This window comes from Camarhynchus parvulus, chromosome 2, assembly GCF_901933205.1.
Source record: "Camarhynchus parvulus chromosome 2, STF_HiC, whole genome shotgun sequence".
NCBI lineage: Eukaryota > Metazoa > Chordata > Aves > Passeriformes > Thraupidae > Camarhynchus > Camarhynchus parvulus.
In genome coordinates this window covers 92073589-92085979 of record NC_044572.1, presented here as the reverse complement: position 1 = coordinate 92085979, position 12391 = coordinate 92073589, and the positions used below count along the sequence as shown (strand labels likewise).

The 12391-nt window shown below is 39.5% G+C and overlaps 1 protein-coding gene across 4 annotated transcripts in view; it reads left to right on the top strand.

Annotated features, from left to right (window-relative positions):
• The window catches only part of CARMIL1 (capping protein regulator and myosin 1 linker 1), a 189095-nt gene that overhangs the window by 96188 nt on the left and 80516 nt on the right, over window positions 1-12391 (top strand). For all 4 annotated transcript variants that reach the window (XM_030943984.1, XM_030943981.1, XM_030943985.1 and 1 more), the window contains exons 11-13: window positions 4170-4264; window positions 8226-8312; window positions 11952-12055. In XM_030943984.1, coding sequence (XP_030799844.1) covers window positions 4170-4264; window positions 8226-8312; window positions 11952-12055 — 286 coding nt within the window. The remainder of the gene's footprint in view (window positions 1-4169; window positions 4265-8225; window positions 8313-11951; window positions 12056-12391) is intronic.

Genomic DNA, 12391 nt, shown 5'->3' with positions numbered 1-12391 from the left:
AATTTGGTTTGGGCCACAGCCTCATAAACACATGTCATCCTCCCAAATGATGAAACAGCAAACTATTGTGCAGTAGCAGTAATAAGGACCTAGAACTAGGGAAGTGTGAACTTCCTGTTGGGAAAAACAGGATGTCAAATGAAAGCCCTGTCTGATAAGATTTGTGCTTTCCAGTTTAGATGCTCTTAGAAATTTTATCCCCATTTCTATTGCTTTAACTACACATAAAGGATGCAGTTTAGATAGCACTGGAAGGCTTCAATGCATATAGCAATCACTAATGGTTTGGTGAGTGTTTTAATTAACGTACTTGATGTCCAGGTTTCAGGGAGAGCAGAGTCATTCAGGCTGGCCCAAAAAATAAGCTTGAAAAGAGGGTTAATCTCTGAGGTATTTTAGAGGAATGAGGCAGTATGTGATAACCAAAATATTGATTTCTAAGTGGGCAGCTCAGCCAATTGATTAGGCTGGGCTTTGGTGTCTATCAGGCTTTGAAGCTTGGCCTGACAGGCACAGGCTGGGTATGGTGGGAGCTGCCTTTGGCCTGCACTGTTGGGAGATGCTGAATGGCAAGGACTTGGATATTAGGAAAAGGTTCTTCCTCCAGAGGGTGGTTGGGTGCTGAAACAGGCTCCCCAGGGAGCCAACCTGGCCCCAACCCTTCCAGAGCTCAAGGAGCATTTGGACAACAGTTTCAGGCACATGGTGGGGTTGTTGGGGGTGTCCTGTTCAGCACCAGGAGTTGGACTCAATCCTTGGGAGTCCCTTCCAACTCAGGATGTTCTGTGATTTCCATGGAACTGCAGGACAGACTTCCCAGTCTGCAAAGGCCTGTTTGCAGGAGCTGGTGCAAGTGATTTATTTGTTGCGCTTCTGTGCTCTCTGAAAGCTGGGAGACAGAATGTCCCCGCTTCCTTTCACACTGTCCTGTGCAGCCTTTTTCCAAGGGGTGTGGCCAGCTGCCACATGGGGAACAAGAGAAGTGCCTGTTGATTGCCTTTGAGGGTCTAGAGGGCCTTTGACAGTCATGTAGATTCTTATCTTTCCCTTCTTGACAGGGTCTTAATGTCCTTAGACCTAACAGTGTTGCTTCCTCCCATACATCCTCTTTTTTCTGTTACAGGGATGTTGCCTAGACAGATCTCAAGGAATTGTTTTGTTTGTCTGAGATTTCCAGATTGGTAGTATTCTTTCCCTTGATGAAATATCCTTAGTCTGTCATATGTATAGTTGAATTGAATCTTTTTGGGGCTTTACCTCCAAGCCTGAATGAGCTTGTTTCAGCCAAGCATGGCTGTGTAATGCATATAGGTCAGGCTTGATGCTTTTTAGAATGTTTCCGACTTACACCACATGCTCTGTTCCTAAGTGTGCAGCCAAAAGAAGTAACAAATTTCATGACTTGAAACAAATAGTGAGCAAAGGAGGAGAAGAGATGTTCCCCCATGAGCAGAGCCAAGGTGCCTCTATTTATGGCAGAAATTTCACAGGGAGTGTGTTATTTGTTGTATTATTTTTTTCCAAAATGAGCCTTGGAAATGAGCCCTGTGAGCCCAATATAAATAATCCAGGGCTTTATGGTGGAAGTCACTTTGCTGTGCCTTTGCTGAGTAGTTCACACACACTCTAGTTGTCCAAAACACTCTGGTAATCCTGCCTTTATTGTTGGCAAAAGCTGGAGCAGAGTTTGTAAACAAGCCTGGAGGTATAGGCAAAGTATTGTAATGACAAGAATCTATTAGGGATAAAGGAAGAGGAGGAAACTCCTCCAGAGGAAAGGGTTTGTTGCTTTTTAATTCAAAACCTCATTTTTCTTGGCTGGACATAAGGAGCTTGATTCAGATGCCTAAGGGCAGGCATCTAGCACCGTTTGAAATGCTGGAGGATTTTCAGAGTGTTGGCAAATGTCATTGAGGACCTACAGGAGATCTGTAGTCTTCTGCAGCAGCAGCTGGTAGCAAAGCAGGAGACCCTGGGGCCTGTCAGGTGGCAAGGTTTCAAGTCCAGAAGTTCTTTTTGTTGAGTGTTTGTATCCACATGCTGCTTGTATTTTAGGAAGAGAATATGTTTTTCCTAAAGGCAGCTCTTCATCACGCATCTGCAGTGCTGGAACCTGTTCTAGCCCCAGAAGGACATAGGATTTCAAAGAGAAATTAAACTTCCCTGGAGCATCCCTGTACTCCAGTAAACTTTGCAACTTCAGATAACCAAAACCTATTGAGGCTATTGCTGTTCAGCCTCCTTTCTTTTCCAAATACTAGAAGAGGATGCTGCCTCCACTGTGGTTCTCAGCACAGAGTTTGGTGGTAGGCAGGATCTGTTCCAAAGAAAGAGGGCAGTGTTAATTAGCATTTTGGTAGCTCTCCACTACTGGCCTACAGGAGGAGAAATAATGTACTTCAAGGCAGAGAGAAAGAAGGAAATTGAAGACATAGTTTTGCTTTCTATCTTGGTGTCTAACTTATGTGAAGTAAGAATACCGAAGTTACAGCCTCACTTTATCAAAAGCCCACAGCAGGTCTAGTCCCTTATCACATCGTAACTTCTCAGCTGGTATGAGAACAGGTTTGAGGATTTGTCGTAGAACTGATAAGACATCAGCCTTCTGACTTCTTGCAGGGAATGTGTCTCCACCAGAGTGTGACAGTGTGGGGTGCAACAAAACCCAAGCTAGCTTTCAGCTTAGCGCTGATGGCAGGTGCATCAGAGATTGCAGGCAGGGCAGTGCTCCCTTGCCTCTCAAGTGGCTTTGGAGCAGAGGTAATTTACCTACCATTGGTTGGTAGGTAAATTACCTCTGGTTGGTTTGGTTGGTTAAGGTTGCTTTAAAGCTCTCTGTGCTGCCTGGCCTGGCTGTTGGTCAGCGTTACAGAACTGATACTCTGCATGTCTGTCTTGGTTTGGGAAGACAGGAGTCTGCTAAGGAAGGCGGGAGCCTCCCCTGAAATGGAGAATGTAAACCCTCCCCACCCATCCAAATTGCTATAATTTTAAACAAAGGGGCTCTCAGGCAAAAATATGGGAGCAGGAAATAACAGTTCTTTAATAGTGAAGAAAAAAGGAATAAAACAAACAATGCAGTCCACTAGAACAACACTGACAGAGTCAGAACCCAACCTGACACCCTGTCGGCCAGGGTGTTGGTGGCAGTCCGATTGAAAATGTGGCTGCAGTCCTCTGAACTATCAAGTGTGGTTCTGTTGGAGCAAGGAGGATCTGTAGAGAAGGATGTAGTCTTCCTCTGAAGATCCAGTGGAGGAAGAGGCAGCTGCTGTTCCTCTGTGGAATCCCGTGCAGAAAAGCCGTGCTGGTGTTCCAGAATCTCAGAGTATATCGGGGTAGCCATGCTTGGCTTCTGCCTCTGGGCGGGGCATCTCACAATGGGACGTTACAGTTCTTATCAGTCATGCACTGATATTCAATAGTCTGTTATCAGCAGAGGTCCCCTCCCGAGGAAGGTGTGAATGTGGTCACTCAAAGAGAAAGATAAGGCAAACTGCCCACTTGACAAAAGATAATCTGCCATACAGATGGTAGTGGAAAACATCTTGCATGCAATCCTCAACAATCTCTTTTGGATCCATGGCTGGGGCTGTGATGAGCCAGTCATGCCCTTTGATGCTTCTGACTGTAAAAAGAAGCAAAAGACCAGCTCATCAGTGTGCTGCTGCTCTTTGAGAGAGCTATTCCTGCTGTTTTATAAGGTTAGAAATACTTCTGGATGTGCTGCAAAAGCCTATCTGTTTGAGTGACTATCGGCAGAAAGCTTCTGCAAGTGAGCTGGATGGCTTGTGAGTGAAGGAGCTGGTGGTGTGCAAGTTGATGTGTATCTCCAAATCCTGTGGCATGCAGAGAGATGGAAGATGTGGTCAAGTTTTGAGTTATTCTGTGTAACTCCTGTTTTGTACCTTCAGATCTCTGTGAAAAGCATTTTAGGCTTTGATTGTATACTCTTCAGTCTCTTAGGTCACAGAATGAATAAATAAACTCCCTGTGAAAGATAGCAAATTAGCCAGATAAGCATTGTTTAGAACTACAAGGAATCAGTTAGTGCTCTGCACTAGCAAGGGCCACTTGTGTCTAGTAATCCCTGGATGCTTTTAAGCTTTGTATGTGCTGTTGGCAGAGGAGATAACAGGATTCCTTCTCGCTCTCTTTTTTTGTTGCAGGGATTTTGCACAGAAACTAGCCAGTGCCCTAGCCCATAATCCCAACTCAGGACTCCATACGATCAACCTTGCTAGCAATCCACTTGAAGATAGAGGTACTGTAACATTTACATTTTTCCCTTTCTAGAAATGTAATAGGAGGATTATTCTTTGCCTGAAGAATAGGTTATTGTTTTGTGCTAATGTTGCTGTAAATTTCTGTTGTTCACAAATGACTGAGAATTGCCATTCTTTTTGACTTATGCGTATCCATTGGTGAAATATTTAAACGTCTAAACCAACCCAAGATTTTAAAGGAAGACAAAACACAGTGATTGTTTTAAAAAAACCCTCTAGTTTTTAAGAGGTGTACATTTTTAAAAGCAGTGTAATCAGTAGAAGGATGAAGTGTAAGGCAACTTTGTTTTTTTGATTTGCATTTTTCTGATGGTTTTGAATTTTAATTCAGCTGTAATGCCATATTTCTTTTCAGTATGAAAATTATCTCTTTTTCTCAGCTCTGTGGTGGCCTGCCCTGTTGTGAGGTCTTAGTGATATTCAATAATACTGGCATAACTGGCATTCCTATGGAGCAAAGTGCTGTTAACTCCACAATATGGAAAATCAAGCTGAGCAGCTCAGGTTTTCTCAGACTAGGCACCCCTAGGCATGATTTCAGTACATATCAAGTCATTCCTCTCCCTTGTATACTCTTTTTTCACCCAAGGGGCATTTATTTTTAAAATAAGGTTACATTCTTTCAGTCTGGAGTTGACCCTTCAGTGTTGCCCATGTGAGATTTCCATTTGCTTCACTTAATGCATTCCAGGCACACAGTGTTCTGGGATCACACTGTCTTGTGCTCCTGTTGGGCCAGAAGAAAAATAAGAAGTTTACACAGTGAACCTTTTCTTGTTTTATTTGGTTTGTTTGGGGGAATATTCTATTCTCTTTGCTGTCATGATTCAAAATAGAAAAGCTGTTCATTCTGATTACAACCTGATGGACTCAGAATGTTGTTAACACAGAATTTTGTAGGTGTCTCTTCTCTCTTGCTGGTTCAGTGAGGAGAAAAATAGCTGGGAAGGGGGTTTTCTTCCTTTCTCCATGTGTATCACTTTTTTTTGACTAGAAGCAAGTATAATAATGTTTTTGTTTTTAACCTATTCTGAGTAGTTTTTTATTTGAAATTGTTCACATGAATTGCTTTAACTCTCCTGATTACCTCTTGCCTGCTGATTATTGCTTGTCCTCGTTAAGAATTCTCATCACATGAAAGCCAGTGCTTCGCTGAAGAGCATTATTGTTACAATGTGCCGCAGGCCTACTGCATTTTACAGAAATGTCTGTTGTAAGCTGGAAAAAAGGCTGCTACGTTGTTGATTCTGCTTTTGAAGAAGTGTATTTAGGTTGTGTTATTTGAAAGGGTTGTTTTTTTTTTTCCTAAGGAACTAATTTTTATCCTGGCAGCAAAACAATTGACCGAACATTGGGTACTCTACGGTGCAGGGGATCTTTTTTTCATTTTTTAAACATATCCATGGGGGTACTTTCTTTGCAACACACCTACAGATTCAAGCCATTCCACAGTATCCACATGTAAAACAAAAATGGAGTGCCGAAACTACAACTTGGAGAAATTAGTAGGGTTTTTTCATTATCTCAGCCGCTCCTATCAAATATGCAATTAAGATTGGACCTTTTCATTAGAATGCGATAGGTTATAGAGTACTTAGAAATTAATTATAATTGTAATGTGCAAATACTGCAGCTTTTCAGTTCAAGAAAATTCACTGGGTGCAAGGTAGTTTTGACTTTGGTAAAATGGGGTGGTAGGAAGGATTTCACAAGTTAAAGCAGAGATTCATATAAATGTATGGATTTTGGAAAATACCTTTTGAAAAATGACCTGCAGGAACTGGAACTAGATTATTTTGCAGTTATAAGGGAAATCACAGAGTTGTTTGTTTTCTGGAGAAGAACATCTTGGACCCTGTATGAACACAAAGATACACTAAGCTATTATATATTGCTCAGTACCAGTAACTGAAGGCATGACATTATTACATATTAATGCAACTGTCTGTATTCCAATGGGAAGTGGGTTTAGTTTACCTAAAGCATAGGACCTCTCTTCAGTTCAAATACACTGCAGTGTTTATATGCAGTGATTTTTTTACTGAGACGAGTCTCTTAATCTGTGTTTGGCTGTCCTTTACGGTACTGTCAATATTTGTGAGACTAACACCTGAAAACTGAAAAGTTTGTTATCAATCTTGTCTGTAAAAATCTAGCCACACTGAAGTGATGGTGGCTTTACTTCTGGCTCTGCTAGGATCAGAATTTAATCTCCTATTTTGTTAAAAATAATGCAAAACAAACATACTGAAACCTAGTAGTACTCAAATTCCAAACTGTGTGCCTGGATGCAGCTAACTCCATTTCTGCCATGTGAGCTCTCATCTCTGTTATGCCGTTAGCAAAAATGAGTGACCTAAAGGGTGTTCAAGGGCCAGAGTAACCAGAAGCAGTTTTTCTCTTCTGCACCTGATTCCTGTATCATATAAACATGACTTAACTTAACTCCCATGCTAGTAAGATGTGAAAATTATTCAGCTTGGCTAGCAATAATTAGCCTGCAGATTGTTAGCTAAATACAAAGATGGAGAGGTAAAACTATTTGCTGCATATCTTAGTAAAAATGCTTAACAGCAAAAATTACATTTGTTGTATCCTTAGTGATAGTGATTGTCCTTATAGAGATATGGAAGAAAATCCTGTTAGTATTTGATTCATTCTTGCTGAAAATTGGTGAAGGTATATGGTTACCATTGTGCTTTACAATAAGTTATTCCAGTGTCTCGTGGATCTAATGCTTTAGCAATATAAATAAAAATTGTTTATTGTTTTTAGCTTACATGGGTGTTGCACACAATGCTTTCACAAAGAGCATTAAAAAAGACCCTACCACAGTATCTGCAAGGTAGCTGGCTCCTCCATTATAAATAAAACAGAATAAAACCAGAGTAAACGTAGGTATGTGACCTACAGTTTCATGTTTCATGTCTGTGTATGTGAAAAGGGTATCAACTTTTTAATTTACTATCTTTTCAATCAAGTAAAAGGTTTTACCCTCTTTCTCTGTGCCCTTTTCTCTCCAAATGGATTGCTGCAGACAACTGTATTACACACCTCAGGTTAAGCCTGGAGTTTCTATGCTGATTTATTACTCTAATAAATATTTCACAGCTTTGTTGCATTGCTATTTAGGATGTACCCTCTTAATCAAATATCAATCTTTTGCTTTAAATGGAGCATTAAATTTCTGGAGTCAGGAACTTGGACACTCTGGGTAAAGGCTTTAATGCAAAGTGCCTTCTTATGGTTTTCTTCTTTTGTTGAATTTGTACTGAGGTAGTCCAGTCTCAGCATCTTAATAGGTTTTTACTCTTTAGGATTGCAAGCAGTTGTGGCATTTCCAAGCCCATGTCCTGGCTGGTAGCCTGCAGGCTGCTGTAAGGGAATTAAGTGGTCATTATGACTTGGTAAAGGTTTCAGGCTCTTAGGGTTTGCCTTAGAAAAAGAGAGTGATGTTGGCTAATGTGGGTACCTTTCTTGCCTTGACAGCCCTTCCTTTTAAAAGAAAATAAAAATAGTTTGAAGTTTTGTGTGAAACACCATTGTTGGGTTTTAGTTCACGCTTAGATTTTTTTAATTTAGTTTTTTTTCCTGACACATAAAGCTTCCAGATTTTCCAAGTGCTGACTGCTTGGTGTGTGTAATAGCTTCACTTTGACTCCTTCCCAAAAGTACATGTGTATTATAAAGTTTTAAAGCTAATTAAGGAGGATTACTGATGGTTAAAAACAAAGTTTCCTATTCGTTCAGTGGTTAGCAAAGCAGGGATCTTGATTACGTCAGCAAAAGGTTCATAAAATGACAGAGCTCACCTGCACAGTGAGTGCAGTTCCTCCTCAAGTGCCACTGGTGCAGTTTGCCCCTGCTGAGATTTGCTGGGAAAACCTGAAGTCACAGAGCTCGCCTGAAGACATCTGTTTTGTCTTTGCTCCCCAACAGGTGTGTCATCTTTGAGCATCCAGTTTGCCAAACTTCCAAAGGGACTGAAGCATTTAAATTTATCTAAAACCTCCTTGTCACCTAAAGGTAGGTTTTATAAATATGCCTCTTTTTCTCCTCTAAAACTTTCAGACTTACATAAAAAGAATACTTTTTCTTAACAGATTATAAAATGATTCATTTTGTTAATTATTTACATGTATTTTCTCAACAGTGCAGCTGCTTTTTTTGCAGTCCTGGGTTGCTGAACCCTGGGCTGGGTTCTGAGTACCCTTCAGCACTTTGATAAACTCACACTTGCTTCTGTAAGGATTAAGTTTGAACCTGTATTATAAAGGAAGACTGAAATTAAGATTGACTTGAAAGATATGTTTCATAGGCACTTCAAAAAATGTCTGAAGCAAAAATGTGTAGGGAAATTTCCAAATGTTTTGTACACAGTTATTTTATAAAACCAAGCATTGTGACAATAGTTGGTGAGTGACTTGGTCTGACGTAAGACTTATTTGTTTTATAATTTACAAATTTCTGATTTGGTATTATTATTGAAATGGTTGTATATTTAAAAAGCAATAACAGCAGTGAAACAGAAACCAGAAGCTTTCAGGATTTTTTACATTTTTGTTTTACAAATAACAGGAGCAGTGACCTCTTACACAGATGGCACAAACCCAGGGTCTCCTGTATAGGTAATGGGTGTTAAAAATAGAAAAACCACACTGACATTATTGCTGCTTTTTTGTAGATGTTGATGACCTGGAAAAGATGACTGAGTTAGCAGCATGAAGGACATCAGTTGATAACAGATAGAAACCATGCCCTTTTATCCTGTTTATTATTGCTCTGTGAAGTGCAGATTCTGTGTTCTCCTTAGCTTCAAGGATTAACCTGGGGAAATATGGGTGGGGTAAAGGACTTTTTGTTGTTTTATTATGAGTACCTATGGCTCTTATTATGCTTACATAAACAATAAATCCTAAAATGAGTTTATTCAATAAATATTTTCACTAAAAATACTTTTATTGAACTCTGAGGTTGTTGTTTTCTACTCCTAACTCAATTTTTGGTGACAGTTGGTTAAGAATCTTGACTAATGTAACATGTACACTTGAAATGAGATACTCGTGAATTTAACAGAAATTTATGCAGTTCTGCTATGTTCATTCATTCTCTACTTTTCTTCATGTGAGCTGAATTATTTCAGCAAGTGATAGTGAAGTTTGAGTCGAGAGAACATTCTAGCAACATTTCCTTCTTCATAAAGAATAAATGCCAGCTTGATGAAGTTCACCCACACATCTCTTGTCAGTGAAAGTGAATTCTGAGGTTATTAAAAGAATCTGAAGGTTTTTAACATCCTTTTAAAAGATCTTTAAGCAAAATCTGAAAGTATTTTCTAGTATCTCTAGTACTGAGGACCTTCAGATTAACATGTTACCATTAATGTTGTCCCATGGAAGTTCCTCAGTATTTATTAAAAATAGTATATGCCATGTCTTAAAGTGGGAATTCTTACAACCCGCAGGACCTGCAGCAACTCAGGTTGCTGCAAAGCTGTCAATTCCTCTCTAACCGAAGAAGACAGTAATGATTTGGTTTTAACTTGGGAGGCTATTTTTGAACTTGTAATACTTTCTGTGGAGAAAGTCTAAAAGAGTCCCTGGATCTTGGATTCAGTAGACTCCAAAGTGCATGTATTTTTTCCTCCAATCTTTTTTTAATTTTTTTTTTCCTTTTATCTTTTTTTTTTTTTTAATTTTTTAAGCTTTTCATAAATTCAGAACAAATCCTCACAGGTTTTGACCTTATTTTAAAAGTGCTTTCTATTTGAGATAAGTTTCTAAGATTGACAGGTGAAGTTCAGGTGGCAACTTCCCAGCTGATCTTTCTTCAAATATTGTATCTCAAAGTTCCTGAGAGCTATTAACAGTCTGAGCCTCCTGAGAGTGGTAAAAGAGCATAAAAGATTGTCTGCAAATGAAAGTGAGATTACTGTTAGAGTCTAGCATGAGGTAGTGTGAAGTTCAAACATAAATTTGTTGATTTGAAGATTCTGGTTAAATGGAAAATTCTAGTATAGTCATTCAAAGATAAAGCTTGCTTTTCTGAGTCCAAGCCAGAGGTTAATTTAAAAAATCCCTCATTCACATTGTTTGCCTTCACTGATGTGTCTGATTATGAGCAGTTGGTCCTTTTAAAGCATGAAACAAGCAGCAATATTATTAATTGTTTGCTAGCTCTTCTCCCTCAAACTCAGACACTACTTCTGAATTCCCAGAATTGGTTCTTGGTTGTACATACTGAATTGCTGGTAGTTTAACCCAGCTGGAACGCCAGCTGATAACAAGGTATCATCAAGCAATCAGGACAAAATCGCTTTTGTTCCTTCTTCTTGGTGTTGCTTGCAAATGTTGTGAGAAGGCTCGCTAATGTGAATCCAAAGCTGTAATGTCACATATTTAAACAGAACTTTTAGTTTTTTTGAAGTTTCAAAATGTATTGAATTTGACCTTTAGCAACAGGGTGTAGATTCAACAATACCATCTCAAGCTAAAAGAAAAATGACACTAAGCAGAAATTATTTGAGACTTGACAAAGGTGTTGTTGTGCTTTGATACTTTCCAGTTTCAAAAGTCTCCTGAAACCAGGAGCCACACTACTAATATGGGAGACTGTCTTAATATTTGAAAAGCACTGACGTCGGTATTTTTGTCTTCAGTAGCTTGCTAGCTGTTTCTTCCACATCCTCACCCTCAAATCAATTTCATAAGTTTTTAAGTGAAGACTGGATGTGTTTCATCCATTGAATGCCCATCCAGTCTCACTGACCAGCCAATCATTGAATGTTGTGTAGTAGATCATTTGCCTTCTGTATAGCTTTGGCCAGGAACTTAGAAAAAAACTGCTGCATCAACTAAAGGACACAGTGATGCTTATACATTTAAGAAAAACATTCATGTCATGCTTGAAAGGCAGCAAAGACCGTCTACAATAAATTGATAAGTTGATGATAAGCTGCAGAGTCCTCAGATGAAATTTAGATTTGAAGGAATCAGAAATAGCCATGTCCTAATTTGTGTTTTGAAAAGCTGGAAAGTTTCAATGGAAGAAAGCCCTGACTGGTTTGTTCCCAATGTGAGCTCTTTAATTTTAATGTGTAAAATATGTGTTTGTTCTGATAAGCAACCCAGAGTCTTTATGCATCTCTTGGTACTTTTAATACTATTTTTATGGAATTACAGGCAAATACATGAATTGAAATATTTTTAATTTCTAAGTCTTGTCAGTTGCTTTTGAAGTTCTGGCAATTATAATTGTTAATGTACTTAGTCTTCCACAGATGCTTACATCTACTTCCACAGATAGCTTTATCTAAATATAATTGTTTGTAGGAAGACAGTGGCTTAACATTATGGAGCATTATGTGTTTTTAAAATCTGTTTGAAAATGGATCTGGATACATCCTGGATCTGGGACATATAACACACTGTGGCTCCATCAGGGAAGTTGGGAGAGTGTGGTCCTGGTGGAACTGGGCAAGCTGTGCCAGGGAAAGGTCTCATACCTGCCTGGTGATCTGTGTTCCTCAGCTGCAGTACAGTGATGGCAACAGGAGGTCATTAAACATTTGCTCGTGTCTGCGTTCACTGAAATTGTGCACTTGCAGGCTCTGGGCCAGCTTTGTGTGGAGCTGGCTCAACTGAGTTGTGACCTCTTTTTTGGCAGGGGTGAACAGCCTTTCCCAGTCACTGAGTGCCAACTCGCTGATCGCCAGCACGCTCGTCTATCTCGACCTCTCAGGGAACGCGCTCCGCGGAGATGATCTCTCAGTAAGCGCTTTCCTCTCGCCGGGAGATAATGAATGTGTGTTAATTAATGGTTGGGAGAGAGGAAGTAACCTTTTGGTTTAGATCCTTTTTGGCCTTTATTTCTGTACAGTTTTAGTAGGGATAGAAAATAACAGTTTTATTTCTGCTCTTTGGTATAAAGTCAGAGAACTGCCCCACACAACTAAAAAAAATCCACATAATTTTAGTTCATGCCTTTAGTCTTTGGCTTCTCCTGATACATGAGAAAAGTGCAAGGATACCATTTTTTTCCAGTGGACTTACTATTCTCTCTGAGTTCTGTTTGAAAGTGACAAAATGCCATTAAAAAGCCCTCAT